Source organism: Canis lupus, chromosome 11 (assembly GCF_048164855.1).
Source record: "Canis lupus baileyi chromosome 11, mCanLup2.hap1, whole genome shotgun sequence".
Taxonomy (NCBI): domain Eukaryota; kingdom Metazoa; phylum Chordata; class Mammalia; order Carnivora; family Canidae; genus Canis; species Canis lupus.
The window spans coordinates 3411853-3438698 of NC_132848.1; the positions used below are offsets into that span (position 1 = coordinate 3411853).

A 26846-nucleotide genomic window follows, 5' to 3' on the forward strand; every position below is an offset into this window, starting at 1 on the left:
CGGCGCGCGGGCGGGCAGGCGGGCGCGGCTGCGGCTGACCCCATGGGGACGAGGCCGAAGGGGGCCGCGCGGCCGCCGGGCGGCCAGGGGAAGAGGCACAGGGCCTCGAAACGGGATCGAGCTGCAGGGACGGCGTGGGCCGAGCGCTGACAACCTGCTAAGCTCCGAGGGGCTGGCGGGAGGCGGCGGTGGGGGAGGGGAACGGTGTTTGCGGCATCTGGAGTCATCGATCTTCCTTTTCCTTCCTAATTTCGTGGGCGCTGAGTTTGCAGACGGCTGCGCGAGGGAGGGAGGGGGCCAGGCCCGAGCGGGTGGGGGAGGGACGGGCGCGAGTTTGGAGCGGCCGCCGCTCGCCGCCGCCGCGGCCCCTGCAGCCCCTGCAGCCAGCTGCCCGCCCGCCCCCGCCGCCGGCTCCCTCCTGCCGCCGCCGCGGCTAATTTTATCCGCCCCCAAGCCCGGCCCGGGCGTTAATTGGCTGCGGCTTCATTAGCAGTTCTCAGGCTCAGCCGCCCCCCTCCCCTGGGGACCCCGACTGGGGCGACGGAGGGGGTAGGGACAAGCTGAGGCACCGAACGACGCCTCGACACCTCGCGTCTGCCTTTCTTCTTGAGTCCTGGGCCAAGATGCCGACTCAGAGTGCAGTACTCTCCGGGGGACTGCTCACTGGTTCCATCGGGAAACTGAGTCACAGGTGAGTCTGCCCCAGACATGCGTGGGACTGAAAAGTCAGTGAGGGGAAAATAAGTATTGGATGGATGGATGGATGGATGGATGGATGGATGGATGGATGGATGGATGGGTGGATGGATGGGTGGATGGATGGGTGGGTGGATGGATGGATGGGTGGGTGGATGGATGGATGGGTGGGTAGGTGGATGGCTGAATAACAAGATCAAGCTGAAAGGAAGAAGGAGGCAGAGGTGGTTCTAGGTCAGAGATTGGAGGAAGAAGAACCCCAACCGAGGGCCCATTGCTGGAAGGACCTCAGAACACCTGAGGCTAGAGTGGGAGGGAAGGAGGTTAGAGCCAAGCAGGGACTTCTGAGGCCTGGTATGAGACCCAAGTGGGGAAATTTGGAATAAGCAAGTTAGCCTATCTGGGCCTCAGTTTCCTCGCCTGTAAGGCAATAATAAAATAGCATATTCTGGAGGTTAAATGAGACATTGCGGGTATCCGGGTGGCTCAGTCCCTCAAGCATCTGCCTTTGGTCCTATGATCCAGTCCTGTATCAAGCTCCCTGCTCAGAAGGGAGTCTGCTTCTCTCTCTCCCCTTCCCCCCTGCTCGTGCTCTCTCTCACTCTCAAATAAATAAATAAAATCTAAAAAAAAAAAAATGAGACTTTGCATGTGAACATGTTTTGTGATGGACGGCCTTTCTCCTCTTCCTCTGACTCACAAACTGCCTCTGCAGCCATCCTCTTCTCCTCCCCCACCCCGCCCCCCTGAGGCATTGGACATCTGGGAGCTGAGTTGCCCCTGCCCATAACTGCACTTGTTGCATTTTGTTACCTGATCACTGCTTGATGTCCCAGCAGTCAGCGATTTATTCTTACATCTCCAAGGCTAGGGCATGTCTGGCACAGAGTAGAAGCTCAACATGTCTGTTGAATGAGTGAATGAATGAATATGTAATTTTGCTAAGTAAGGCAATGGTTCTTAAAAATTACTGCTTGAGAAATCACAGTGAGAAATGGTTCTCTAGAATCACTGAGGAGGGATGCCTGGGTGGCTCAGTAGGTTAAGCATCTGGCTTTGGCTCAAGTCATGATCCCTGGGTTCTGGAGTCCAGCCCCAAGTCAGGCTCCCTCCTCAGCAGGGAGTCTGCTTCTCCCTTTCTCCCTCTGTCCCTCCTCCATGCTTGTTCTCTGGCTCTCTCTCTTTCTCAAATAAATAAATAAATAAATATTAAAAAAACAAATAAATAAAATCTTATTAAAAACATAGAATCAGGGCAGCCCCGGTGGCTCAGCGGTTTAGCACTGATTTCACGTGGGGTGTGATCCTGGAGACCTGGGATCGAGTCCCATGTCGGGCTCCCAGCATGGAGCCTGCTTCTCTCTCTCTCTGTCTCTCATGAATAAATAAAATAAAATCTTAAAAACAACAACAACAACATAGAATCAGGGCAGCCCAGGTGGCTCGGTGGTGTAGCACCGCCTTCAGCCCAGGGCCTGATCCTGGAGACTCGGGATCGAGTCCCACGTCAGGCTCCCTGCATGGAGCCTGCTTCTCCCTCTGCCTGTGTCTCTGTCTCTTTGTCTCTCTGTCTCTCTCTGTGTGTCTCTCATGAATAAATAAAATCTTAAAAAATATATAGAATCACTGAGGAGAAGTTTCACTGTCACCACGAGTGGGCAAATGTCTACTCATCCATTGAATTAGAAGAGAAGCCTCCTCACATTCATATGTTTAGATTACATTTCCCAGACAATTCCAATACCCAGCTTTGGGGATCTACTTCTAGAGGGGCTAATGAGTCCCGACAAAGTCAGACTAAAATGAAGATCCTTTCCAGGCCCAAGGATCTAGAGCCCCAGGGATATAAAGAGAGCTCGCTTACTGCTGGAGCAGCAGGAGGTGAACAGGTAGCAAAATTCAACAAGTGCAGCAACAGGCAGGGACATGTCACTCAGCTCCGGGGTGTCCCAGGAGGAGGAGACAACCATGGAGGAGGCAGGTCAGAGGATGAGGGGAAGGTGATCCATCCCAGACCATGTTTACATACAGACTCACTTAATCCTCACTACATGTTATTTTTGAATCACGGATGAGGGCCAGATAGGCTAATTTGCTAGTTTGTCCCAGAGGTGGAACTTGAACTCAAGTCTCACCTTCTGAGCCAGGTGCTCTCCAGTGCACTACGGCTTGCAAGCTCCAAGAGGAGTCTTCATATTTTCAAAAAGCCTAATAATGCTAGGTTTTCATTAGGCACCCAATAAAGGGCTGTTGTCTGGACTATGGAAAAAAAACCCCACTGAGCTTGAGGACAATGAGGCGGTTGTACGGCACCGGATCTCTTTTCTTTCAGGGGAGAGCCTCTGACCGCGGGCTACAGATGGGGAACCCGCGGGTTGGGGGCGGGCGGGGGCGGGGAACTACAACTCCCAAGAGACCCTCAAGGGGCCACCGCACGCATGCGTAGGCCCCTCCCCTTGATCCGGTGGCTGCCCGGGCCGTTCTCGCGCACGCGCTGTCGGGTCAGGCGGCTTCCTACCCCGCTCCCCCGGCCGGAGTTGGCGGCCAGACCTCCCGCGACCCGGGCTGCGATGCTGCCCTTCTCTTTGCTCTGGGCCACTCGGGTAAGAATGGGGCTCCGGAGACCGGGGGCCAATAGAACGCGAGCTCCCCTCCGACCCCGGTTCCCATTCACCAGCCCCGGGGTGCCCCCGGCTTCGCGCACGTGGTTTTGGTCCCCCGGGACGGGCGTGCAGCTCGGCAGTGTTCGGGAAGCCGCGCCCGGTGCCCGGGGAGCGCTGGGGCCCCTCCGCGTCCCGGCGACCGGGCGCCCCGGGGCCTGCGACCGCCTCCTTCACGTGGCGTTGGGGGAGATGAGCGCTCAGATGCCCCGCGGACCCTGGGGAGCGAGCGGGGCCCCTGGACCGGGGGGCTGAGCCCGTCCAGCCAGCCCCGAGCCGTGCAGATGATGCAACCCGGCCCCGCTGCTTACATCAGGGGTTCCTTGGCGCTGCGGACTGACGGACGGGACGGGTCGGGGCACAGAGGGCGGGAAGTTGGTTTTGGCTTCCCTGCCTGAAGGCTCCCGCCACCACCAAACCCCTTCCCCCAGAGGTCGCTAAAGGTCCGCTCCGCCACCTCTTGCTCTGGAAACCACGTCTGCTGTCTGCAGCCTGAGTCCTTGCTAGCTCAGCTCCAACCCCCTGACTGCCACGGAGGCCCTGCAGGGGACCCTTTGGTACCTGTGGGTTGGGGAGGTTCTGGAACCTTGGTGGATTGCCCCTGAGCTCCAGAGACATAGGCTTCTAGAGGACAAAGTTTACCCCGTGGCTTTGCAGAGTGGTTCATGGGTCGAGGTGGAGGGAAATTCTGAGGTGAAATAAATGGACCAAATCAGAACCACCCCCTGGACATTGATCTCAGCCTTGGCTCTAGAACTGGCTTTTTGAAGGTGGAGGCGGGGGTGGTAAGAATTGGAAAGGCTGGCTGGACCACTGGCTGTGAGGTTTGGAGCCAGAAAGCCTGATAAGCATGGCTGAGGGTTGTTGGGCGACTGTTTGGATGCTTTTTATCTGACCGTGGTGTTTCCTCTCCTAGCCTCTGCAGAGATGTGGGCGGCTGGTCAGGATGGCCGCCCGGTGCCAGCACAACGAGGTGGCCCAGACCCAGACCAGAGAAGTGGCGAGCAGGGGCTGGACAGGCCAGGAGAGTCTGTCAGACAGTGATCCTGAGATGTGGGAGCTGCTGCAGAGGGAGAAGGACAGGCAGTGTCGTGGCCTGGAGCTCATTGCCTCAGAGGTGGGGCTTGGGGAGAGGGCCCAGGCATAGGCCGCAGTGGGTGCAGGAGATAACAGGTCATCATACTGATGTTTCTCCAGATTTCCCTCTCGGACTCAGGGCCTTTCTGCTGGGCCTTATCTCCTTCTTTTCTTTACTGAAGAACAGGCAGGGCCAGTCTGGATTATGGGGTGGGGACATTAGAGAGCTTCCAAAGCTGTCCGGAGCCCTTCTAGTCTAGTCTGGCCCCTTCCCCTTCCCGAGAGGAAAGAGGGGCCTGGAAGCACCGGTTCGAGTGGACGGGTGGCCTTGCTGGGGACAACTATCACGGCAGCTAGGTGTCTCAGGATGCTTCCTCTGGCCTTTCTTCAGGCCCGACAAGGAATGCCGAATGAGCAAACAGCTCTCAGTGGAGCCCAGCTCCTTCCTCCCTGCAGCCTGGGGTTCTGGCAGGAAGGGGCTATGGGAGGCTCCAGGGAAGAGGGCTCAATACCTTCTGACATTACCCCCCACCCCCCTCACCCCAGAACTTCTGCAGCCGAGCTGCGCTGGAGGCCCTGGGGTCCTGTCTGAACAACAAGTACTCGGAGGGTTATCCTGGCAAGAGGTGAGGGCTAGGTACCAGAGGGCTGGGAGGCCATCCCTGACGGGCGTGCCCTCAGTATGGATAGAGGAGTGGCCTTCCCAGCCCTTTGCCGCTGGTTGCTGAGGATACTGGGACCCTCTCCAGGTGCCCTGATAAACCCCCATCTCATGGCAGATACTATGGAGGAGCCGAGGTAGTGGATGAGATTGAGCTGCTGTGTCAGCGCAGAGCCCTGGAGGCCTTTGACCTGGATCCTGCACAGTGGGGAGTCAATGTCCAGCCCTACTCAGGCTCTCCCGCTAATCTGGCTGCCTACACAGCCCTCCTGCAGCCTCATGACCGAATCATGGGGCTAGACTTGCCCGATGGGGGCCAGTGAGTACCGGGGTGGGTGAATGGGCTTGGTGGACAGGATGGGCATGGGACAAGAGTTGTTTCCGAACACCACCGTGTGCCACACAGATGGCGCATGCAGGTGTCTCCGTGCCCTGCATATCAGTGGATGAGGAAGAGAAGCCACCAGTAACCAGTGCTCACCGTGCAATAGACCTGGCATGTGGGTGGTGCATACCAGGGCCAGTGTTCTAGGGACAGAGGCGTCGGAGCTGGGCGGGAGGGGTGTGGTTCACTCCGGGCGTTACTCGTTTCTGAAGCTCTCTTACCCCTCTCAGTCTTACCCATGGCTACATGTCTGATGTCAAGCGGGTCTCAGCCACGTCCATCTTCTTTGAGTCCATGCCCTACAAGCTGAATGTGAGTGCTGGGGCTCTGCTGGCGCTGTGCTGGGGAAGGTGAGGGGCTGGAGTCCTGGGCCGGAGTCGGGGAGGAGAGGAAGCTGTCCTGCTTCCTTCTCAGGGCTTCAGCTTTTTGGTTTGTCCATGCAGCCTAAAACCGGCCTCATTGACTACGACCAGCTGGCACTGACCGCTCGACTTTTCCGGCCGCGGCTCATTATAGCCGGTACCAGCGCCTATGCTCGCCTCATTGACTATGCCCGCATGAGAGAGGTTGGTGGAGGGCTGGCGTACCAGCCACTTCCCAGGGGGTAGTGGGGAGATTCTGGGAGGGAGGCAGCCTTGGGGAGGCCTCCCGAGGCTAAGGCCTGTCTCTGTACCTGCCCAGGTGTGTGATGAGGTCAAGGCACACCTGCTGGCAGACATGGCCCACATCAGTGGCCTGGTGGCTGCCAAGGTGATCCCCTCACCTTTCAAGCATGCGGATGTTGTCACCACCACCACTCACAAGACTCTTCGAGGGGCCAGGTCAGGGTTCCCTGAGGTCAGGCCTTATCTTTCTCTGCCTTCACGCCCTATTCCAGGGGCGTGGTTGGGCTGCATCTGAGAGGAGTTTATTCCCACCTGAAACCCTGAAGACTTTGGCCCAGTCTGTGATGACTTTCCTTGTCTTGCCCATGGTGCAGTTCCCTGCTAGGGGATTTGGGGGTGGGGCTGAAGGGCTGCTCTCCTTGACCACTGGAGTACCACACCAGCCCAACTGAAGTAGATTCAGAGAGCACGGGGACCCAGGTCAGCCTTCTCTGCTTTCACCATCCCTCGTCCTTTCTTCTCCGCTTAGATTCTGATCACCTGCTTCCCCCATAGGTCAGGACTCATCTTCTACCGCAAGGGGATGCGGGCTGTGGACCCCAAGACTGGCCGGGAGATCCCTTACACGTTTGAGGACCGAATCAACTTTGCTGTGTTCCCATCCCTGCAGGGCGGGCCCCACAACCATGCCATTGCTGCCGTGGCTGTGGCCCTAAAGCAGGTTGGGGAGCCTACTCTCCTCCAGGTGGGGGGAGGGGCAGTTGGCCTGGAGGTTTAGCCCGGCTCCTTGCTGAATGAATTGGAGCTGATAAAAGGGAAGCTCCCGGGTGGGGTCAAGGCTGGAGTTCCAACTACACTGGAAGTGGAAGGGCAGCAGGAGGTGGCGCTTGGGGTCATGTTGCTACTGTCTCATCTCCAGGCCTGCACCCCCACATTCCGGGAGTACGCCCTGCAGGTTCTGAAGAATGCTCGGGCCATGGCCGATGCCCTGCTAGAGCGAGGCTACTCGCTCGTGTCTGGTGAGCCAGGGGGGTGGGTGAGAGCCTCTGAAGCCTCAGGCCGAGGCCCAGAGCCCCCCTTCCCGGCTCACTGCCCCTCTCCCTAGGTGGCACCGACAACCACCTAGTGCTAGTGGACCTGCGGCCCAAGGGCCTGGATGGAGCTCGGGCTGAGCGGGTGCTGGAACTGGTATCCATCACAGCCAACAAGAACACCTGTCCTGGGGACCGAAGCGCCATCACACCTGGGGGCCTGCGGCTTGGTGAGACCTGGGGTTTGCAGAAGGAAGGATGGCTGCCAGGTGGGCTTGGACTGGGCTGATCCTCGTCTGCCTCCCTCCCAGGGGCCCCAGCCTTGACCTCTCGACAGTTCCGTGAGGATGACTTCCGGAGGGTCGTGGACTTTATAGATGAAGGTGTCCACATTGGCTTGGAGGTGAAGAACAAGACGGGTGAGTTGGGGCAAGGCCCTCCCTGAGCTCACTCTGTGCCCCTCCCCCTGGCTGGCCTGACTGCCTTCCCTGGAGTTCTGACCTTGTGTTGCCTCACCCCCTCCAGCCAAACTCCAGGATTTCAAATCTTTCCTGCTCAAGGACTCTGAAACAAGTCATCGGCTGGCCGACCTCAGGCAGCGGGTGGAGCAGTTTGCCAGGGCCTTCCCCATGCCTGGTTTTGATGAGCGCTGAGGGCGCTTGGGAGGTGGGGCCCACGGACTGGAGTTTATTCTCCTCTGTCTCCTGGGACCAATGGAGGGGAGTGACGGTTTCAATTTTTTGCCGGAGGAGGGGAGGGCTCTTACTTAGGGAAACCCAGCTCTATCCTGGACTCTGTAGCTGAGATTTCTTTCCGTAACTAGACTTAGAAGGAGGAGGCCTGGGGCTTTCTGCCCTGAACTCTCCCATTATTTCAGTGTTATAGACTCCTTGCTCTTACCTGGGGAGAGGGCAGTTGCCCCTGTGAGCCCGAGGAAGGGGCGAGTAAGCACCCACCTTTCTGTTTTTATCTAATAAACTGCTACCCTGCCTGGATCTCTCCTTAACTGCGGGAGGGGTCCCCTGGGCCAGGTGGTGGCGTGTCTCCCTCTACGTGTTCCCTCCCACCACCACCACAAGGACCCCCCCGGGCGGGGGGGCACAGCCTCCTTTCTCTGTCTCTGATCAGAGCCGACACCAGACGTGATTAGCAGGCGCAGCAAATTCAATTTGTTAAATGAAATTGTATTTTGCCCACGGCTGCTTCTGTTTGATCCCAGGGGACTGAGGGGAGCAAGGGAGGGGGCGGGGAGGCCCAGGTGCAGGGCTGTGGGAGGGGATGCCTGTTGGCTCTGGAAGCAGTGGGCTTGGGCACAGGGAGGAGCTCGGCTCCGCGAGCGAGCGAAGGTGTCGCATCCAGGGCAGGCCGGGCGCAGGCAGCGAGCCCAGTCGAGCCAGAGCAGCGCCGCCCCTGCACTGGCGCCGGAGCCCGGCTAACGTGGGGCCCGCCACGTCACTTGGCACTGGGAGGCCTCCGCTTGCTCCTGGCTCACGTTGGCCACGCTCAACACGTAGCCTGGGCCACACCCGGCCGGCCTGGGTAGGGGGGCAGAGGGGCGGGTTTGAGCCTTTCCGTCTACACACTGCCTGCCCTCTAACTCCTCCCCCCCGCGTGGGACTGGAGCTGAGGGTCAGAGGCGCTTCCGCTGCTGGGAGCAAGGGAAGGGGGTGGGGAGCTGTCTCCCCTCCTGTGGGAACCAAGCCTGTGTAAGCAGCAGCTGGCCGGGGTGGCGAGAGTGGCGCCCTGGGGGCAGGGGGCAGCGAGTGGAAGAAATGAGTCGGTGCTTCACTTCTCACTTGCAACCCGGCCAGCTCAGAAGTCGGGCCGGTCCTTCTTCAGCTTCTTATAGTCCGTGGAAACTGCAAGAAACTACGGGAGGGAAAGGGGCACCTAGTGCCTCAGGCCTCCCCTCATGGCCTGGGGTGGGGGTGGGGTCCTGGGACCCAGATGAACAGATGGAGGAGGTACCTTGTATTGGTCATTGGGGCTCAGGCGGTTCCATGGCTCTGGGTTGTTCTTTCTGTCCCAGCTACAGAGAGGGAGGGGGACGGTGAGGGGTTGCTCCCTGGAAGCTAGGACCCTGGAACCCGAAGCGACACATAGGGTCTCCTGCCCCGCAGCAGCACCCCTGCCCTATCCTGGGAGGCCCATTTCTCAGAGACCCACTGGGGTGGGGGCAAGGTAGTGGGTGGTGACCAGTAGAACAGGAAGGCTGTCAGCGTGGGGCCGGTAGGACTGACAACCCAGCCCAGGGCCTCCCCCACTCCTGCCCCCCGAGGGTCACCCCCAGAGCAGGGCAGCGGAAGTCAGGCGGAGACCCCAGGGGCTGGGGTTTCAGTGATGCGCCGACCCCGACGTCGCCCAGGCCTCCCGCCGCCCCCCAGCCCCCTCTCCCTACCTCGCCCCTGCGGAGTCTCCGCCGCTGCAGCCCCCACCGCGGCGCCCCTAGCAGCTCCCCCGGCCGGGGCGGGAGGGGGGTACCCGAAGCCGCTCGCCGGCGGCGCGTCGTCATGGCAACCGGGCCGGGAGCGGTGCGGGTTCCGCGGCCCAAAGCGGGTGGAGTCTGGGCCCAGGAGCGAGAGGTGGGACGGTGGGGGAGAGCGGGCCCCAGGTGGAGGTGCCCGGCGGTGCAGACGCGGGGGGCTGCCTGGGGGTCCCCGCTGAGACCCCTCCCTGGCCTTCCCACCCTCCCCCTGCCTGCAGCCGACCCGCCTTTACCAGACGTCGGGGCTGCGCAGGGCGAGTCTCAGCAGGTACAGCGCGGCGCTGCCCATCCCCAGGCCGATGAAGCCGATCATCGGGATGAGCTGCGGAGAAGACGGGGCCCGGGGTCACCGCCCTCCCCGAGGGCCCCGACGGCCCGCTCGGCCCCCACCCGGGCCTGGGCTCCCTCTCACCCTCACCCGGGGAGGGGACCTGGGACCTCCCGCTACTCTGCAGCCTCCGTGTCCCTCGCCCGCCGCGAGCCGGTCCGGGGGGTTCGAGGGTCGGGGCCCATTGCAGGGATAGGTTGGGGGCGCCTGGAGAGCTGAGGGCCCTTGGGGGAACTGGGCAAGAGGCAGGTCCTGGGAGGTCTGCGGGCCACCAGGGAAGCGAGAGTTGGGAGTTAGCGACAGCGGCTCTGGGGACCGAACTCACCGCGGGGTGTCTCTTGATCTGCCGGTAGAAGCGGGCCCCGGGACCTGTTCCCGCCATGTCGCCTCTCCAGGGTCTGAGGCTCCCCACGGCTCTGCTCCCTTGCTCCTCCTGGGGTCCCGCCCCCGGCTGGGGAGGGGTCAGCCCGGCCCGGCCCAGCGGACCCGCTCGGGCAGGCTCACCCCACCCCCCTCATCTCTCCTCCCCCGTCCCCGCCCGAAGCGGGACAAATGTCGGGAGGCAGAGGGCTTTCTGCCCCTCCACTCCTCCAGGTGGCTGCGCCCTGGCCCACGGACACCCTCCTGCCTGGGGCTGGGTCCTGGCCTGAGAGGCTGAGGGAGGATCCAAGGTAGGGGAAGGACCCGCTGTGGGCCCGGCAGTCAGCTTGCAAGCCCAGTGCGGGGGGCGGAGTGTTGGGGGGGCCAGGAGGGGCCCCAAGCACTTCCCGGACACCCCTAGGGCTAGCAGATCCCGAGGGAGCGGACAGGTCCCAAAGGCCCCGCTGAGCCTCCGTACACAGTGTAGAGGGAGGAGGAGAGGAAGGACAGACCCACAGCCCTCCAGCATCCCCAGCCCCACCAGTCGTGGGAGGGTCTTGGAGTCGGGGTGCGGTTGGCTCCAACAGCCAGCGGAGGCCGGGATCCGGGGTATTTAACACCTGGCTGAGCTTGGAGTAAGTCCGCTGTCCAAGTTTGGGGTTTTGATAGACTTGCTTGCTCTGCCTACCTCCTGTAGGGTGAAGTCAGAGCCCCCCAAGACGGCTCGCTGTTTCTGGCCGCGCCAGAGAGGAGGAGAATGGGGTAAGGGCAGGAGTGGAGGAAACGGGAAAGATGGAGGAGGAAAGAGAACAAGACGCCCGGGGAGAGAAGCGCAGAGCGGTTGCCTCCCTTTCTGCAGCAGCCTAGGTGTCTGCTATTGTTGGGGTGGGAAAGCTCCTTGCCATGTCTCTGGGGAACTGGGGTGCTAGGGACCCGGCAGCCTGGCCCTAACCACCTCTCCCCACTGCCAGGCTACCCGCCCCCCCCAGTCCCCCTCGGTCCAGAGCCCTGAGGCGCCTCGGGCGGACGGGGTGAGTGGCTGCGGGGTGGGGGCCGGCGGCTGCCCTTCCTGGGCCCCCCCCATCCCTGCGCTGGTCCCTCCTCCGCCCCCTGCGCTGACAAGAGCGGCTGTAATTAGGCTGCGGGGTCCCAGGCTCTCCGCCTCCCTCCGGCGGATAATGAGATAAAGTGTCAGAGACACGGGAGAACAAAGAGACAGAGACTCGCTGCGGCGTGAGGGGGGGCTCAGGGGGACTGACGGGATGTCAGGCCTGGAGCGGCGCAGAGCCCGGCACCTCCTCGGGGACGGCCCAGTGGCCTGTCCTGTCACTCGAGCCCCCCAGACCTCCAGTCTCCGAGACTAAGAATCAGTCCCGGAGCTCGGGCTCCCGGGGCTGCACATCTGGGCTGCACATCTGGCTCGGTATGCCCCAGCTGGGCCGCCAGGCCGCAGACAGGGGCGTCTGGCCCCGTGCTTCCGGGGCCCTCGCCCGGGCTCTTGGACCATTTCTTGTGACTTCGGTGGCCAGGCGCGTTCCGGACCCTCCGCCCCGCTCCTTCCCTGGAGCCGCCGGCTGTTCTGCTTGGCCTCGGCGCCCCACTTCGCAAGCGCCTTATTTCCTCTGGCCTCTCCAAGGCTCTTTGACCCCGCACCCGTTTCTGACCCGTCGTCTAAGCCCCCCCCCCCCCCCGCATCTCTGGGTCGCGATCTCTGGGCCTGAGCTGGGGCGCGGAACTCGGAAATCCGGATCTCATGTCCCATCCCCCCCGCCGCACTTTCCCATCAGAAAGACTCAGGCCGCGCGGACCAAGGCGCGCGAGGGATGCAGGAGCCGTTAGCTGCGGATCGGGCGTGGCCCAGGCCGTGCGGGGCTCCCGCGGGGACCAGCGGCTGCACGCGGACTTCACCAGGACACCGACCGCGCGCCGGCCGCGGGGCGAGGGGCAGCAGCGGGGCGGGGCGGGGCGGGGCGGGGCGAGCGGGCTGGGGCCGGGCCCGCGAGCGCCCCCTGGAGGTCGAGCTGCTCCCAAGCTCTGAGGGGCGATGCCCCGGGCGCCCCCTGTCGGGCCGTGCGGGCGCTGCGCCCCGCTGCTTGGGGCGGGAAGCCCGTGCCCGGAGCGCCGGCCAGGCCCCACCTGGCCAGGTCCCACCTGGCCGTTCCTGCCACTCCTGCCAGGGCACTGGGTCCCATCTTTGGGCCTGAGGTGGGCCCGCGGGGTCTCCCACCTCGCCAGGCTCCGGCTGGTCCCTCTCGAGGGGCTGGTGGGCCCCAGATGCCCCGGGCCGGGTCCCGCCTAAGACGGAGCGCTGCCCTCGGCCCTGGGCCCCTGCCTGCCCCGTCTCTGGCTGCCCTTCTTTCTTCTCCAGGCTCTGTCTGTCTGCCTCCGTGTCTGTTTCTTACCACCTGGCTGTGTCTGTCTGTCTCTCCCTCTGCAGCTCGGGCAGGCTTTGTCCCTGCGCATCTGTTTCTGCGTCTCTCCGCGGCTGTCTTTCCCTCTACATCTCTCTGCCCTCCGCGTCTCTCCTTACGGACGCCGGTCTCTGTCTTCATCTCTATCCACCCCCACCCCTCGGTTCCAGCCCTGGTCTCCGGCTCCCTGCCCCTGGGGGGCTGCAGCAGTGCGGGCAGCCGGCCTGGGGACAGCTCCGGGCACTGCCCGGGGTCCACTTCGCGGTCACCTCCGCGTGCCCGTCGCCTCGGCGCGGACCCCGTCCTCCCTCCGCAGCTGCGGGGCGTGGAGGGGGCGCCCGGCATCCGCTCGGGAGCCCCGGAGCCCCAGACCCCCTCTGCAGCTATTAAGGGCGCGGGGTCCCGAGGCTCGGGGAGATGATCGCGATTGCATCAGCCAGACAGCCGCGGAGCCCGGAGCCGCGCCGGCGAGCGAGACAAAGACGCCCGCGCCATCTGTTTATGCAAAGCGCTCTCCGCCGGGGACCCCGGCGTCCCGGTGCCCGGCCGGCTCGGGGCGCGGGGTCAGGGGCCCTCTCTGCCCGGAGCCCCCGCCGCGCCGCGCCCCCCTCCCCGGGACCCAGAGGGGCTGCGAGGCGAGCGGAACGGAGGGGGGCGGGGGGTGTTGATGTGATTGGAGCGGACGCGGCTGTTTCTTCAATAATGGATGGAGATGATGCGGACGGCGGAGCCAAGCCCGCCCGGGGAGGAGAGAGGAATAGAAATGGGGGGGTGGGTGCGGGAGACTCACCCAGGCGCGCGCCCGCGCGCACACACACACACACACACACACCACCGCGCGTGCGTCACACTGTCATCCGAATACACGCTGTCGCGCGGCTCACACCCAGGCACACGCCCCCGCACTGTCACGGAGACACACACACCTGCAGGCAGCGATGCCAGAGCAACACACTCACCGGCGGCTCTTCGTGATTCTCACTCATACACAGTCTTGCAGAGACACGCGGAGATGCCCACACTCGGGTCACACCCAGCCGTGAAGATGGCACAGACACACAGACACGTCAAAGCACATATCCCCTAGACGCCCGGGGCCTAAGCTAGACAAAAATGAGGGAGATTGGCGGGGCGGGGGTAGAATGGGGACAAGACCAACTAATCCGTCCTTAAGGGCCCGGACGCTCAGAGCAGCTTACACTAACACTCCTGCTCTGATATACGCACCTCCCACCTCAGGGCACAGGCACCCTCAGTCTCTAGGGACACGGAGGGACCCCACCAATCTGCACGCACACCGGAGCTGCTGCCAGTGCCCCCGGCCTGGAGCAGGCCTGCTGGCAGGGTGCTAGCTTCCTGCCTTGGCCCCCAGGGTGGATGGTGCAGACCTTGGGCCACTCGAGCCCAGCACCTGGGGCGGGGGAGCCACAGGGGATCACTGGTGGCTGCGCGGGGACTGCCAGGGTTTCCCATGCAGCCGTGAGGGGTGTGGAAGAGCCGAGCCTCCGTCACTCATTCGGGTCACCGTCGCCGGCGAGGCGGCCCAGTCCTCCCCCGGTAGGTCAGAGAGGAGCAGCCGCAGAGGGGCAGGGGCAGGTTGTGTCCTGGCCCCGGGGAACCTGGCCCCTCCTCCGGTCTGTTTTCAATTCAGTCCGTTCCTTGGCCCAGACTTATGACCTTTGCTGTGTGTGGCAACATCATCCATCACCTCGGCGGCGTGGCTTGCGGGAGTGAGGGGCGGTGGGGTTCACCCAGGGCGCTGTTGCCGCCGCCTCCCAGCAGGAGCCCTGCCCTGGGCGGCGGCCTGGGCTCGCGGGGGGCCAGTGCTGGGGGGAGCGCGGCCAAGAGCGATACTGGCCGTCCCCAGCCCTGGCACCCAAGCGCCGGCCTTCGGGCCGCACAGCCGGCCTGCCCGCTCCTCCCGCCCTCCCTCTCTCGGGCCCTTTGCTTAATTTCCTATTAACTGCTGATAAATCCAATTAAACCGCCGCTCTAATTAGGGACAGCTGCCGGCTCCGCGAGGCGGGGGGGTGCCCCCCGAGTGTAGGGGGAGCACAGCAGCTCCCTCTGCTTCTCGGCACCCCCACACCAGCATCGCCGCCCAATGAGCCAGTAAATTGGTTTTGCTTCTGCGTCGTGGGGGGGCCCTCCGAGGATCCGGCGGCTCTGGTTTTGAGTCCCCCAGATCTCTTGATGGAGACACGCGGCCCGAGTCCTGGCGTCGCGGCCCGGGACCTGCGACCACCCCGCGCCGGGCCTCCCTGGGCAGGCGTGGCCCGGGCGGGAAGGGGGCGACCGGCGTGTGTGGCGGTCGGGGGCTGCCGTGACCTGCTCCTCTGCCGGCCCAAGCGCGATTACGGGGCCGCCGCCCCCAGGCGCCCGGGCCAGTCAAGGGCGCGGGAGCGGGAGTTCCCCGCGCTTCCCCACCCCCACCGCGCCTCAGCCTTCGGCCAGGAAGGGGGGCGCGGCCGTCCGGGCCCTCCTCTTCCCCAGCCCAGCTGAGCCTCTGCCCTCCCCCCGCCGGCAGCAGATGGTGCCCGGGCTCCCGCTGCCAACCTTGCCAGGCGGTGCCAACCCCAGGCCTGGCAGACAGCGGGCAGAGGAGCATCTCCTGACTGGCGGGCCGGCCCTCCCCCATCCGCCATCGGGCTCCAGACCCTGCCGGCCCGACCCCAGGGACCACCCCAGGCCGCCTCCCGCTGCTCGGCTCCCAGGTCCCCAAACTCCTCGTAGCCTTCAGCTCCCTTCCCTACACCTTCCCGCTCCTCGCCACCTGCCACCCTGACCGGGGCCGGCGCATTTGCATATTTGCATATGCAAACAATAACATTTGCATACGGCGCGCCGCGGGGGGGTCTCCGCGTGAGCCGCTCTGCCGGCCGCCCGGCGCCCTCGCACCCGGTACCTGTCGCGAAGGGCTGGGGCGGGGGCCGCGCGGGAGGGGTGAGGCCCCCCGGCCTCGCTCGCTCGGCTCCCGGAGGACTCGAGGAAGTGTTGCCATGGAGACGGCACGCACCCCGCCCCCTCCCCGGCCCAGGGTCTCCGGCGCGGAGTCTCAGGTTCGCTCCTCCCGCGCCCCCTCCCCCGCCCGGGCCTCCGCTCTCCAACCGAGATCGTGCATCGCCCCCTGGCGGCGCAGCTCGGCACTGAGCCGCCTCCGAGACGGAAGGGCGCTCCCCGCCGCCAGGTGCCGCGGCCGCCGGGGCGCGGGCTGGGGCTCCGGGCGGGGCCCCCTTCGCGGACGGCACCTGTACCCCCACCTGCCACCGGCCTCAGCCCCGGGGGAAGGCAGTGTACCCGACGGTGGTGAGGGGACACAGCTGGGGGGGACCCGCCGCCGCCTCGGCCCCCAGTTAAAGAATAAATTTTGCTAACTTTTTTCAAAACTTTAATACATTCGCAATATTCGACAGTTCGCCTCCCACAGCCCCGGGCGCCTCCGGTAGCGACGCGGTCTTCCTTTTCCAGCTCTCACGGGCTGGGCCGGGAGGTCGCAGGCGAGGCTGCTCCGCGTCCCCGGCATCCCCGCCCGAGGCCGGGGTGGGGGGGGACACCAGTCCCTTCCCGGGAGCCCCGTCACGCTCTGCGGGCCTTCCCGCCCCTCCCGCCCCCAGCACGGCTGCTGTCGCCCCTTCCTCCCCAACCTCCCCTGGGCCCGCCCAGAGTGGGGCCTGGGTATCTCCCGGCCGCAGCGCCCGCGCGCCTAAATCTCCTCCAGGAAGTCGGTGGGGAACAGCCCCACCTTGCGGCCGGTGTAGACCTTGACGTAGCCGCCGGCTTCATCTCCTTTCTGGACCACGATCTGAATGAAAGATTAAAGGTTTAGGGAGAGGAATCAAGGGAAAAGGTAGAAGCGGGAGAGCAGTGGTGCCTGGATTTATGGAGGCCTATCCTAGCCCCATGAAGAGGTTAAGATCTGTAAGGAGTGTGGTTTGCCGAGGAACCCTGGGGCCTGGGATTGGACTGGGGCACCAGGGCTACCTGGTGCGTCCCTCCCTCCCTCCCTCCCTCCCTCCCTCCCTCCCTCCCTCCCTCCCTTCCTTTCTTTCTTTTTATTTATTTGAGAGAGAGCAGGAGCACAAGCAGGGGGAGGGACAGAGGGACAAGCTGACTCCCCACTGAGAGGAGAGCCCATTGGGGCTCTGTCCCCAGACCCTGAGATCATGACGCCAGCCAAAGTCAGATGCTTAACTGACAGAGCCACCCAGGTGCCTCTATCTTTATTTTAAAGAGAGAGCACAGCAGGAGGAGCAGGGGGAGAGGGAGAATCTCAGGTGACTCCACCCTAAGTGCCCAGTCCATGCAGGGCTCAATCTTCCCACCCTGAGGGGAAACCGGGAGTTGGTTGCTGAACCCACTGCGCCCCCCAGGTGCCCCTACCTGGTCCTTCTTGAGAGTGATCTGCCCTATTTCACGGTTTCCCACGAAGGATCTGGTCACTCGGTGCACACGCTCTCCAGCCCGGACCCGAATGATGAAGTTTGGAGGAAAAAATCCAACCTTCTCCCCTATTTTCCCCTAGAGGAGATGGCAGGGAGACTCAGTCTCTCGGTCTCAGATTCTAAAGTCAACCAATGTCCCACCCTAGCCTCAGCCAGTTCTCTTACCCGCCACCACTCCTCATTGGAATCATCAATGACTGTGATCTTCTCTCCAGGCCTGGGAGAGGAAGGGAGAGGCCTCTGAGATTTAGGGGGCTTACTTACCTATCTGGCCCAGGTCCAGCCCTAACAGGCTCCAAGCCCTGAGTGCCCCCTTTTCCTTTCCCATAGGGAGCCAGGCTCTCCCTCTCCACTCCCAGTATACCCCCGTCCCAGTCCTAAGGCCTCTCACGGGAAATCCAGATCGTCCTTCTCCAGGGCTTTGAATCGATAGAGAGCCACAAAGTAGTGAGACTGCTGGAAGCCAGGCTGCTTGTGCTGGGGGTGAAAGGAGGTGATGAGTCTCTGGGCTCCTCTGTCCCACATTGAGGGTCAGGAGTCCAAGGCAAGGACATTCTCCAGGCACACTACATTACAACTCTCTTCCAGGTCCCTGAACTAAGAGGAATCTGTTGTGTGCATGAGTGTGGTGTGTGTGTGTGTGTGTGTGTGTGTGTGGTGGAAAAGGCAGGTTAAGGGTGATGGGAACCCATGGAGTAAGTGTGAGCTTTTGCTGAGGCCCAGGTGGTATCGACCTGGGTTGGGGAGAGGATTGGGGTCCATGCAGGGAGAGAGGAGTCTCACTTTGTCATCAGGTGTCTTCTTTTCAGCCTTCTTATCCCCTTCAGGGTTTCCTGGGGTGGGAAACACCGACAAACTGTCTCTAGCTTCTGGAAGGTAGTCCTCATTCTTTTACTCTTCTGTTGCAGAGCCACTTTTATCTTCAAACACTGGCATACCCTTTGGCCCTCCATTCCCTGTACCAGAGCAGAGCCCCTGATCCTACTCCATTTCTAGGGATGGAGGTGGGTGACACTCACCATCCTGGGGTTTGCCTTCCTCTGGTCTGGCAGGCTCTGGCTCCTCTTCCATCACGGCTGCTAGAGGCTGGAGGGGGTACAAGAGTTAGGAAGATGCTCTCCTGGGAACCCATGCTTGCCCTGGCTCTCCAGCCAGGCCAGCCAACTATAGAATAATAGGATCTCAGGATTGGAAGGAGCCTTGGAGGAAATACCCAGTTCAACCACCAGCTTAATGCCTGAGCTTCCTGTAAAACATCCTGGCAGGTGGACCATCCACATTGTGCTTGAATGCAGCTAATGACAGGAGCTCACTACCTTACAAAGTAAGCTCATGCAATTTGAGGGCAATTCCCTAAATTTAACCTATTCAGTCTCCCTGTAACGTTTAGTCATCAGTCCTGATTTGGCCTCTGGAGCAACAGAGAACATAGTCCCTTTAAATCATCCCCTCCTCCATGATGCCGATTCTAGGATTTTTACTATGTCTGCTCTTAAAAATACTCCAGTGTGTAAGAGAAAAATGGGCAGCATGGTTTTTATAATTCCCTTAAGAGAAGAGAACCTGAGTGTGCTTGCCTTTCTGAAAGCAGTCAAATCACATTGCTAGGGCCTTGTAAGTCTTAGTTCATTCTACAGAAATCGCTAATTTGTACCCAACTTCCATATCAACTACTCAGAAGCCAATTCCTACAGTTTTTGTACAGTTGATTTCTTTGATCCAAGAGCAGACATGTTCATTTTCCTTACAAAACTTCAAATTATTGTTTTTGAGCTTTTCTTCTAGTCTCAAAATATTTGAATATACTATTCAGTGTATAAGTTTCCCCTCCTAGGTTTCTCACAGACTTAAGGGATAATACTATTTATATATTCATTTGTATCAATGAGAAAAATCTCTATAGATCAGTACTGAGGACCAACTCATGTTATAAGGTATCAGAAATCTCCCTTTAGCTAGGCACTCTCTAAAGGACCTGGATTCTTTGGGCATAGTCATTCATCCAATTTTAGGACTCCAACTAACTGTTATCCACATCAGTCCATCCTGGTTTTCCAGAAAGATATAAGGATATGCTAACAAATTCTTTGCCAAACTGAATGCAAGTCTATGGCATCACCAAACTAGTAACCCTATTACGAAAGGAAATGAAGTTGCTTTTGGGTGCTAGCCTAATGCTTCAGTTTCCTCATCTATAGGATAAGTGAGTAAGTTCAGATGATATTCATGGACCCTTCATGGCTCTAGAATTGATTGCTTGGCATGATAGGTTTGCTTCCCCAAATCCAAAAGCATGGCTCTTGCCTCTGTTGTCTAGCAATGCCAGGAGCCTGGGGACCTAACCTTCAGTAGGTTATGGTGCTTAATCTGACAATTCCAGAAGGGAGTTTCTAGAGAAAACACATGCTATGGCAGGAATTCTCAACCCAAGGCTCTCTAAAATTGCATGCAAAAATTTGTTGGGTTATGTGCAATTTTAGGGGAAGAGAATCCCTAGCTTCTGTCAGCTTTCCAGAGAGGAGACAGGACCTGCTCTGCGGAATCTCTTGGAGGGACCTCAAGAGGAAGGTATGGTGCTCACATTTTTCTTATCTGCCTGTCCTTTCTTCCGTTCCTTGTTTGCCATGATCACCCCAGTGCGCAAGGTTTCAAACACAGGATCATTGTGACTGGCCGCAGCTAGTGGGAATGGGAGAAGAAAGAAGCCATTACTGGGGAAGCAGAGAAAGACTTGAAGGAAAGAGAGACCTTCTAAGTAAGGGAGAGGTGGGATTAAGTAGACGGATACGTGTGTGTGTGTGTGTGTGTGTGTGTGTGTGTGTAGGATTAGGGTGGGGTCAGCTGGGCATATCTAGGTCATCAATCTATAAAGAGCTATAAAAACATCACTGGGAATGTAATGTGATGGAGAAAAATACTTACCAGCACTCCTTCCAGGCAGAGCATTATATGATGTTGGAAAGACAACTTTGCTAATAAGTTGCTTGGGAGTTGGGGAATGCTCACAATCACTATTCTCCTTTTAAGGAGAGTGGTCCTTTAACTGCTGGCTTTTCTGCTGAGTGGCATGTGCAAGCTGGAGTGCTGCCACCAGTGGGTTCTTCTTTTTTCCACCCATGCTCCTCATAAAGATCAGCCTCTCCTCCAAATAAATGTTGAGTAAAATTGTCAACGAATATGTTTGTAAGGGTTGCCAAATTATGAATCTGCCCAGGATGCCCACAGCTCTTGGTCTAGCCCTGAGACTGGTATTACTCTGTCACAAGGATGAGGACAGTCAAGAATCCTTGTTCTTACTTAGACATAGTTTTACATATGAAGAGCCCAGAGTTTGAAGCTAGGCAGATGAAGGTTTCAGTCTTGGCTTTGTCTCCTGCTAGTGGTGTGGAGCCCTCGCTAAATCTTATCTTCCCTCAGCTATAAAACAGGAATACTGACTCTGTATTCAAGATGGTAGGTTGAGCAAGAACCATGGGAAATAGAATCTTTCTGTTTCAGAATTTGGCTTCCAGATCTAGAGGTGGTGCTGGAACCATCTCTAGGCTTGCCCTTTCCCTCGGGTCCCACATGGAGCACTTACAGAGATCTTTGACACAAGCGTACTGCTGGTTGCTGTAGAGTGGGGAGCTATAGGCCCGGTGGAAACCAGGGGGCTGTAGGGTGGGATGGGAGAAAGCATTAGAGACAGCAAGCTATGGCCCAGAACCCCATCTCTCCCATGAGTAAACCCCTTCTTGGGGTAAGAGATGGGCTGAGAAAGAAAAAGCAGGGAAATGGATATGACGACTTGGGAGGGACGGAGGGACTGCAAGGGGGGAGCTGGCAACACGTCCCCTCCCTTCCTTCTCGCTCCCCAGAGCCTACTCACGATCTTGCCGAAGCATCTCTGCATCTCCACATAGGACTGACAGTGCTCGTGGATGTTAGTTTTGCAGTTCTTACAGCGAAGCCCAAATTTGTTGTTGACTTGGGAAAAGCAAGAACATTTGGGTCAAGTTCTCCATTGCCCCTTCCTTTTTGTACCAGTGCTGCTACTCTAGCTCTCAGGTCCCTTTTTGGTCTAGGACCACATTCTCGGGTTTTTTTGTTTCTTTTTAAATATTTATTTATTCATGAGAGACAGAGAGAGAGAGAGAGAGAGAGAGAGAGAGAGGCAGAGACAGAGACAGAGGGAGAGGGGGAGGGAGAGGGAAAAGCAGGCTCCATGTAGTAAGCCCCCTGTGGGACTCAATCTGGAGACTCCAGGATCATGCCTGAGCCAAAGGCAGACAGATGCTCAACTGCTAAGCCACCCAGGGGGTCCCACACTCTCTTTCTAATGGTGTTGATTTTTTATTTTTATTTTTATTTTATTTTTTTGGTGTTGATTTTTTATTTTTTTTTTAATTTTTTTTTATTTATTTATGATAGTCACAGAGAGAGAGAGAGAGAGGCAGAGACATAGGCAGAGGGAGAAGCAGGCTCCATGCACCGGGAGCCCGACGTGGGATTCGATCCCGGGTCTCCAGGATCGCGCCCTGGGCCAAAGGCAGGCGCTAAACCGCTGCGCCACCCAGGGATCCCTGGTGTTGATTTTTTAAAGATTACTTTTTTATTTGACAGAGAGAGAGCGCGCACGCAAGAGAGGGAGGAGCAGAGGGAGAGGGACTCTCCCCCTCAAGACCTGAGATCATGATCGGAGCTGAAATCAAGAGTTGGACGCTTAGCTTAGCCGGCTGAGCCATGGCTAAGCCACCCCTGAGCCACCCGGGTGCCCCTCTGCTAGCGTTTTCTTAAAGCTGCCTCTTGCTCCAGTCTGCCTGCTATACAAATGCGCCTCTCCTGAGCCCATTCCCCCACCTCCTGCCTTCAACATTACACTCTCTCTACTTCCCTTCGTGACTCACGCACAATCATCCGGGCACAGACATCACAGAACTTGGGCTTCTTGAAGAAATGATCTTTGAATTTGTGAGGCTTATCATTGACAAGCTTAGGAGGTTCTGGGGGTGGCTCTTCCTCCTCTTCTTCCTCCTCCTCTTCCTCATAGATGTAGTAGATGGGCCCACCCCCAGCTCCCACTGCCTCCCCATTGGCCTGGGGCTCTGGGGGAAGCTCCATCTCCTTTGTCCCGGGAGACTCCTTCCTGAATAACTGCTTCAGCCGCTGTAGCTGAGGGTGGAAGGGGATGGGGGAAGGGAGGAAACCCAAAGTTAAAAGATCTGTCATGCTCTCCAGAGCAGGTAAGGCTGACTACTAACTACACATTTTTCCAGTGTGGGCAAGGGGCACACCCCAGGATTAGGAGGTATTGGGGGATGCAGGTGCTGGCTAGCATTCTGACAACGGATCAGTCACATACAAGTGAGATTAATTCAAGCATTCTTGAAGGGCCGCAGTGGCTTCCCAGCTCCCCATACCCAGTGGTCACAGGCCCAGACTCACCCCACTTTGCCGAGTCTCTGCTGGGAAGGAGGGCTTAGAGGACTCCAGCACCTCCTTTTCTGTCATCCTGCAAGAGGTTGGACCCCACTATGAAATCTAATCCCTGACTGCTGTTCTTCCTGTCCTTCACTGTAGGGTGGTTCTTGAAAGGGAGATTTTAGGAGAAATTTGCTTAAACAGAAATCCTTTTACATAGGCTTATCGACAGATTCCATGGAGGTCCAGGGAAAAGCACAGCCGACTAAAGAACTTCCCAACCAGCTCCTGATATCCATCCTTCCCCACTGAGGGGCAACCCAAGTTGACAGCCCCAACACTGTTCAAAGCTGCATGGCTTAGAGATTTTCCTGGTTTCTCCTGGGAATTTGTGGGCAAGAGGGATGTGACACACACCTTCCCAGATCCCTTTTCTTCAAGAGGTTTAATGTGTCCAGAAGCATGCTTGGAGGGATGGGCTGGGAACATCTGTTCACCCATACCCCTTTCTTGAGTCCCGGGGGCCCAGGGCCTAGTTCCCAGCCTGCCTGTCCTCAGCTATTTTAAGTTTTCAGAGTAATATGAGCCTTTCTTTCCCTTACTACTCCATTCCCTTGACCCCACCTCCACCCCACCCTCCAATCCTAGCTCTTGTCCTGGAATAATAATTTCACTCCTAAAACCCCAACTACTCACAAGCAAGAGAGAAACGAAGACATTGAATAGGCTACAGATTGGGGAAGCTGCAGGGAGCAGTTCTGGCAATGGACAGAGGACGAAGAGGCAACTTACGTTTGGGATTCCCTAAGTCAGCCCACAGTCTGTGGAGGGAAGAGGGAGCCCCTGGGGTCTTGATGGTGGTGCTGGGGGAGGACTGGTCCTCTTCCTTGGGGGCTAAGCCCCCCCAGTACCCTCTGTACTCACACCGGCTACCCAGACGTTATTTGTAGACCTCCTAGTCTCTCGCCTTGGTGTCACAGCTGAAATGACAGGGCTGGAGGAAAGTGGACAGCTGAGCGACACAGCTGACACAGAGAAATTGGACACGGGGAGGCCTGGGCTGGGCTGGACCCTAACTCCTCCCATCCCCCAGAGCTGCTATGCCCTGGTTTTTTTTATCTATGGTGTACAGGTCAGTTTTGGCTAAATTTAAGAAGGGACAGTGTCTGTTCATGTTGCATACTTCATTTAGGTGATTTTGGATGACTGAAGATAAAGATGAAATTGTAAACAGTTTTCCCCAAGGTCCAAATACATCTCCAATTCTACCTTCCCTGGACCTACTTTAGAAACTAGCTTTTGATTTTTCAGCCATTGGCTTCTTGTGGCCATGTGTTTTTACACCCTCAAGCACTCATCTAGCTTCAAACCTTTAGGAAGGAAAGAATTTGAATTCTCAGAGGTTTCCTATCAGCCAGACTAGACTGCATCCTTATCCAATAGTGGTGGGAGGGGTACCCTGCTCCGTCCTGAAAGGTAGTGAGGAACATGCATAGTACTGCTTTATTCCCTCCAGTACCCCAGGAACATCTTCCCTCCATTCTAAAATCTTGTCCTCAGGGTGAAGGGAAATCTAAGAACTACTGAAAAAATCCAGGCTGGGACTTCCATCTGAGGGGCTCTGGGGGATTGCGGGTCTGATGGTCAGGTAGGTAGAGATGGTCTTGTTCAGACTGGACAGAAGGCCATAGCTACCACACAGGGCGGGTTTTATCTTCAGTAAGTAACGTCTGCTTCCCCATGAGGATTGCAAACTTTTGGAGATAGGATAGCTGAGCCCCACACTTCGAAATCATTTTGATTCCCTGATTCCATCTCCCTCATCTGATGCCCCAGTATATGAACTTATGGGTCAATGAGATATCTGGCATCTTATCTCGCAGGGATGCAGCCTTCTCCTACTCTGGGCTGTGACATGGCTGAAAGAGAAGATACTCCCATCTCGGAGGACAGCCATTTGGATGTGGTCATGTAGTGCTGCTTTATCCCTTGTATCTGTAAGAAGTAAAGGATTATGTTGGAGGCTGGGTCAGACAAGCCTCAGAGGAGCCTGGCTAGAGATACTGCTACCCACACCCAAGAGATTTCCAGGGTAATGTGCTTTGTCATTTCTGTCACTGCTCTTTTTTCTTTCTTTAAGGGGTGGGTGAGATCGAGCAGGGCCTGCGGGATGGCTCTTAATGGCTTTGGTCTGACAGGCTGCACAACAACAGGGCTAGCTTTGAGAAGCCTCAGCGAGAGGAAAAGCTCCATCCATATGGGGTGGGTAACGTCTGCTTTTCACCTTTCTTCAGTTGCATAGGACAGGGACTGCTGAGTATACCTGGATAATATGGGATCTCGGCACTGCAAGTTCAACTGACATAGCTTTTATTGTAAGAAACATCCACTTCTGTCCTACCATGCAGAACCCAATGGCTTTTGTATTAAAGAAGGACCCAAGTCCTCCATCCCTGAAGAGTTTTCAGAAGATCAGATTCTGGACACATATAAGGCCACCATCTCAACCCAGTTCTGGACCTCGCTCACCCCTCCCAGCTCAGCCACAAGGGACCCTAAAGGAGTATTCACAGAATTAACAAAATGGAAGGAACCTCAGAGGTAGGCCAGTGAGTCCAAGTCTCTTATTTTACTAATAAGGACTCAGAGGTCTGGAGTTGAGAAGTGATGTGTCTGATGAAACCACACTTGGAGAGTTAGGAGAGCCCAGAACAAAGGTCCCATTAGAGACCCAGCCATCTGTCAGAACATTATGTACAAGGACCGGGGTGGGATGCATGGAACAGTGTTAGGAAGATATGTGTGCATAGGCTAGGGAAAGCCATCCTACGTGAAACCCCTCCAATAGCTGTGGGATTGTACCTACCCAGGACCTCCAACCCCCACCCACACCAGGGCAGCAACAGAGAAACAGGGACTGACGTCCAGTGACAGATTTTTTTTTTATATTTAAAAACAAAGTCAACCTCCCCCCAAATAACCCCCCAAACAAACAAAAAATCAGATTAAATAAAATTTACAGTGAATATACCCAGCAAACATCTGTATGTGCAATTAAATACTGTCTGTTACTGCGGCACGAACCTCAAACAAACAATATACAAGTGTTCTGGGAGGTGGGGGGGAGGCCCAAGTATTAACTCTTTGGGGTTTGGGGAGACAAGATGGGGGAAGTGAGAGAAAGGGGAAATCAATTTTGCTTTTCTTAATTCTGTCCATATAAATATATTCATAAAGACCAGAAATGAAAAGGGAGCTTGGGATGGTAAGGGGATTGAATAGGGGAGTGTGGGACCCTCCCAATTCTATCTGACCAAAAATATGAAAAAAATTAATTTCATGGTGGGAGAAGAGATAAAAAATGACAGAAGAGGATGGGAAGGAGAGGGAAGCAAGGGGGGGCCAACCAGGGAAAATGAGGGGACCCATGGCGGGGGGGGGGGGCGAGAAGGAGTCCAGTGCCAGTGTGTCTGTTCCGTCTTCATCCCCACTGTCTCAGGCTCCAGTTCAGTGTCTGTCACCTTCCTTTCTGCCTCTGTCCATGGTCTGTCAGGATCCCTCGATCCCCTCCACCCTGCTTCCACCCCTACTGTGCCGGACCCTTCCCCTCCTCCGTTTATTGGGAGCTGGCTCGCTCCAGGATCCTCAGGTCATAGTTCTTTTTGGCCACTCGAAGTTTGAAGCGACTCACAGAGTTGTTGAGGCGAAGGGAGGCATTCTGGGCAGCCAGGGGGCTGGGAAACACAGCCACGATGGTGTACAAGGCAGCGAGGTCCGCGTGGCGGCCGTTCTCAGCAGTCCCACCGTTGTCCCCCCCGCCCCCGCCAGGCAGCCCCTGAGCATCCTTGAGCCATTGAATCTTGGCGCCAGACATGGCGAGCTGAGTGAAGAGTTTGTCCGCCTCAGTCCGAGTGATGCCCTCAGGGAGATCTGTTACCTCCAGCACCCGGCCCAGTACTGGAAGGGGAGGAGAGAGGCCACGGTTATGAGAGGTAACTGTATGAAGGCCCAGCAAGCGGCCAGCAGAGAGGTCTGCAGAGCTGACCCAAGTCTATAGATGGCGTCCTCAAAAACTTGGCCTCACCCACTTAGCCCATCCCTCCTTCCCTAAATCATCCCAATACCCCACCATCGAGGCAGCTAAGAGAAGCCAAGAAATCTTTTTCTTTTCTTATACCAAGAAGAAACTGGGGATCAGAATCCCAGCTTTCTTCAGATCTGGAGACCTACACCTCAGTTCTTGCGCCAAGTCAGTAGCCCAATCTGAAATATATCCCACAGTCGTCTCCTTGCCAGAGGCTGGCC

General features: G+C 58.2%; 4 protein-coding genes and 2 long non-coding RNA genes across 51 annotated transcripts in view; 2 read left to right on the forward strand and 4 right to left on the reverse strand.

The window, feature by feature from the left end:
- Positions 1–250: 250 nt before the first annotated feature.
- LOC140642411 (uncharacterized) lies at positions 251–4032 on the reverse strand. The gene is made up of 3 exons (XR_012038845.1): positions 3918–4032; positions 1510–1601; positions 251–718 (listed from the first exon to the last, which is right to left on the reverse strand). It is a non-coding gene; the product is annotated as an uncharacterized lncRNA (long non-coding RNA).
- Positions 3161–8311, forward strand: SHMT2 (serine hydroxymethyltransferase 2). Its single transcript, XM_072842944.1, has 12 exons — positions 3161–3299; positions 4273–4473; positions 4980–5059; positions 5213–5413; positions 5710–5791; positions 5923–6045; positions 6161–6300; positions 6640–6805; positions 7004–7103; positions 7190–7345; positions 7427–7534; positions 7641–8311. Exons 1-12 carry the CDS (start codon positions 3267–3269, stop codon positions 7766–7768), a joined length of 1518 nt encoding a protein of 505 aa, XP_072699045.1. The 5' UTR covers positions 3161–3266; the 3' UTR covers positions 7769–8311.
- On the reverse strand, positions 8279–11935 carry NDUFA4L2 (NDUFA4 mitochondrial complex associated like 2). 4 transcript variants are annotated; one of them, XM_072842951.1, is made up of 5 exons: positions 10254–11935; positions 9834–9922; positions 9084–9195; positions 8912–8984; positions 8279–8650 (listed from the first exon to the last, which is right to left on the reverse strand). In XM_072842951.1, the coding sequence occupies exons 1-4, from the start codon at positions 10308–10310 to the stop codon at positions 8928–8930; spliced, it is 315 nt and encodes a 104-aa protein (XP_072699052.1). In that variant the 5' UTR covers positions 10311–11935; the 3' UTR covers positions 8279–8650; positions 8912–8927. The 4 variants fall into 4 exon arrangements, with proteins under 4 accessions (XP_072699052.1, XP_072699054.1, XP_072699051.1 ...); XM_072842953.1 differs by having other exon boundaries at positions 9084–9144; positions 10254–10441; XM_072842950.1 differs by having other exon boundaries at positions 8279–8984; positions 10254–11926.
- LOC140642409 (uncharacterized) lies at positions 9594–26489 on the forward strand. 3 transcript variants are annotated; one of them, XR_012038843.1, is made up of 5 exons: positions 9705–10599; positions 10986–11050; positions 19622–19709; positions 24425–24633; positions 24950–26489. It is a non-coding gene; the product is annotated as an uncharacterized lncRNA (long non-coding RNA). The 3 variants fall into 3 exon arrangements; XR_012038841.1 differs by having other exon boundaries at positions 9594–10599; positions 24425–26489; XR_012038842.1 differs by lacking the exon at positions 19622–19709 and having other exon boundaries at positions 9699–10599; positions 24425–26489.
- On the reverse strand, positions 16074–23474 carry STAC3 (SH3 and cysteine rich domain 3). 4 transcript variants are annotated; one of them, XM_072842947.1, is made up of 12 exons: positions 23334–23474; positions 22566–22707; positions 22028–22292; positions 21010–21107; positions 20722–20794; positions 19723–19820; positions 18161–18227; positions 17925–17974; positions 17533–17618; positions 17307–17358; positions 17080–17217; positions 16074–16501 (listed from the first exon to the last, which is right to left on the reverse strand). In XM_072842947.1, exons 2-12 carry the CDS (start codon positions 22629–22631, stop codon positions 16403–16405), a joined length of 1092 nt encoding a protein of 363 aa, XP_072699048.1. In that variant the 5' UTR covers positions 22632–22707; positions 23334–23474; the 3' UTR covers positions 16074–16402. The 4 variants fall into 4 exon arrangements, with proteins under 4 accessions (XP_072699048.1, XP_072699047.1, XP_072699046.1 ...); XM_072842946.1 differs by having other exon boundaries at positions 22566–22632; positions 23334–23473; XM_072842945.1 differs by lacking the exon at positions 23334–23474 and adding an exon at positions 22959–23153 and having other exon boundaries at positions 22566–22632.
- The window catches only part of R3HDM2 (R3H domain containing 2), a 166029-nt gene continuing 162577 nt past the window's right edge, over positions 23395–26846 (reverse strand). For 22 of the 38 annotated variants that reach the window (XM_072842913.1, XM_072842906.1, XM_072842920.1 and 19 more), the window contains 3 exons: positions 26233–26498; positions 24444–24536; positions 23397–23535 (listed from right to left, as the gene is read on the reverse strand). In XM_072842913.1, the coding sequence (XP_072699014.1) occupies positions 23497–23535; positions 24444–24536; positions 26233–26498 (398 nt within the window). In that variant the 3' untranslated portion in view covers positions 23397–23496. Of the gene's footprint in view, positions 23536–23710; positions 24537–25464; positions 26499–26846 lie in introns of those variants that run through there. The other 16 variants (XM_072842940.1, XM_072842933.1, XM_072842921.1 and 13 more) reach the window with 3 other exon arrangements.

Bases quoted from the DNA above. Each gene is read 5' to 3' on its own strand.
- SHMT2 (XM_072842944.1), top strand. From the start codon at position 3,267: ATGCTGCCCTTCTCTTTGCTCTGGGCCACTCGG. The intron at 4,474-4,979 runs GTGGGGCTTGGG...CCCTCACCCCAG, and splicing joins TGGAGCTCATTGCCTCAGAG to AACTTCTGCAGCCGAGCTGC. The intron at 7,535-7,640 runs GTGAGTTGGGGC...CACCCCCTCCAG, and splicing joins GGAGGTGAAGAACAAGACGG to CCAAACTCCAGGATTTCAAA.
- NDUFA4L2 (XM_072842951.1), bottom strand. From the start codon at position 10,310: ATGGCGGGAACAGGTCCCGGGGCCCGCTTCTACCGGCAGATCAAGAGA. The intron at 9,196-9,833 runs GTAAAGGCGGGT...TTCGGGTTCCAG, and splicing joins CTGCGCAGCCCCGACGTCTG to GGTCCTAGCTTCCAGGGAGC. The intron at 8,985-9,083 runs GTACCTCCTCCA...TCCCTCCCGTAG, and splicing joins GCCCCAATGACCAATACAAG to TTTCTTGCAGTTTCCACGGA.
- STAC3 (XM_072842945.1), bottom strand. From the start codon at position 23,005: ATGCTTCTGGACACATTAAACCTCTTGAAGAAAAGGGATCTGGGAAG. The intron at 22,633-22,958 runs GTGTGTGTCACA...AACCTCTTGCAG, and splicing joins AAGAAAAGGGATCTGGGAAG to GATGACAGAAAAGGAGGTGC. The intron at 18,228-19,722 runs GTGAGCACCATA...TACCCCCTCCAG, and splicing joins GACAGGCAGATAAGAAAAAT to CCTCTAGCAGCCGTGATGGA.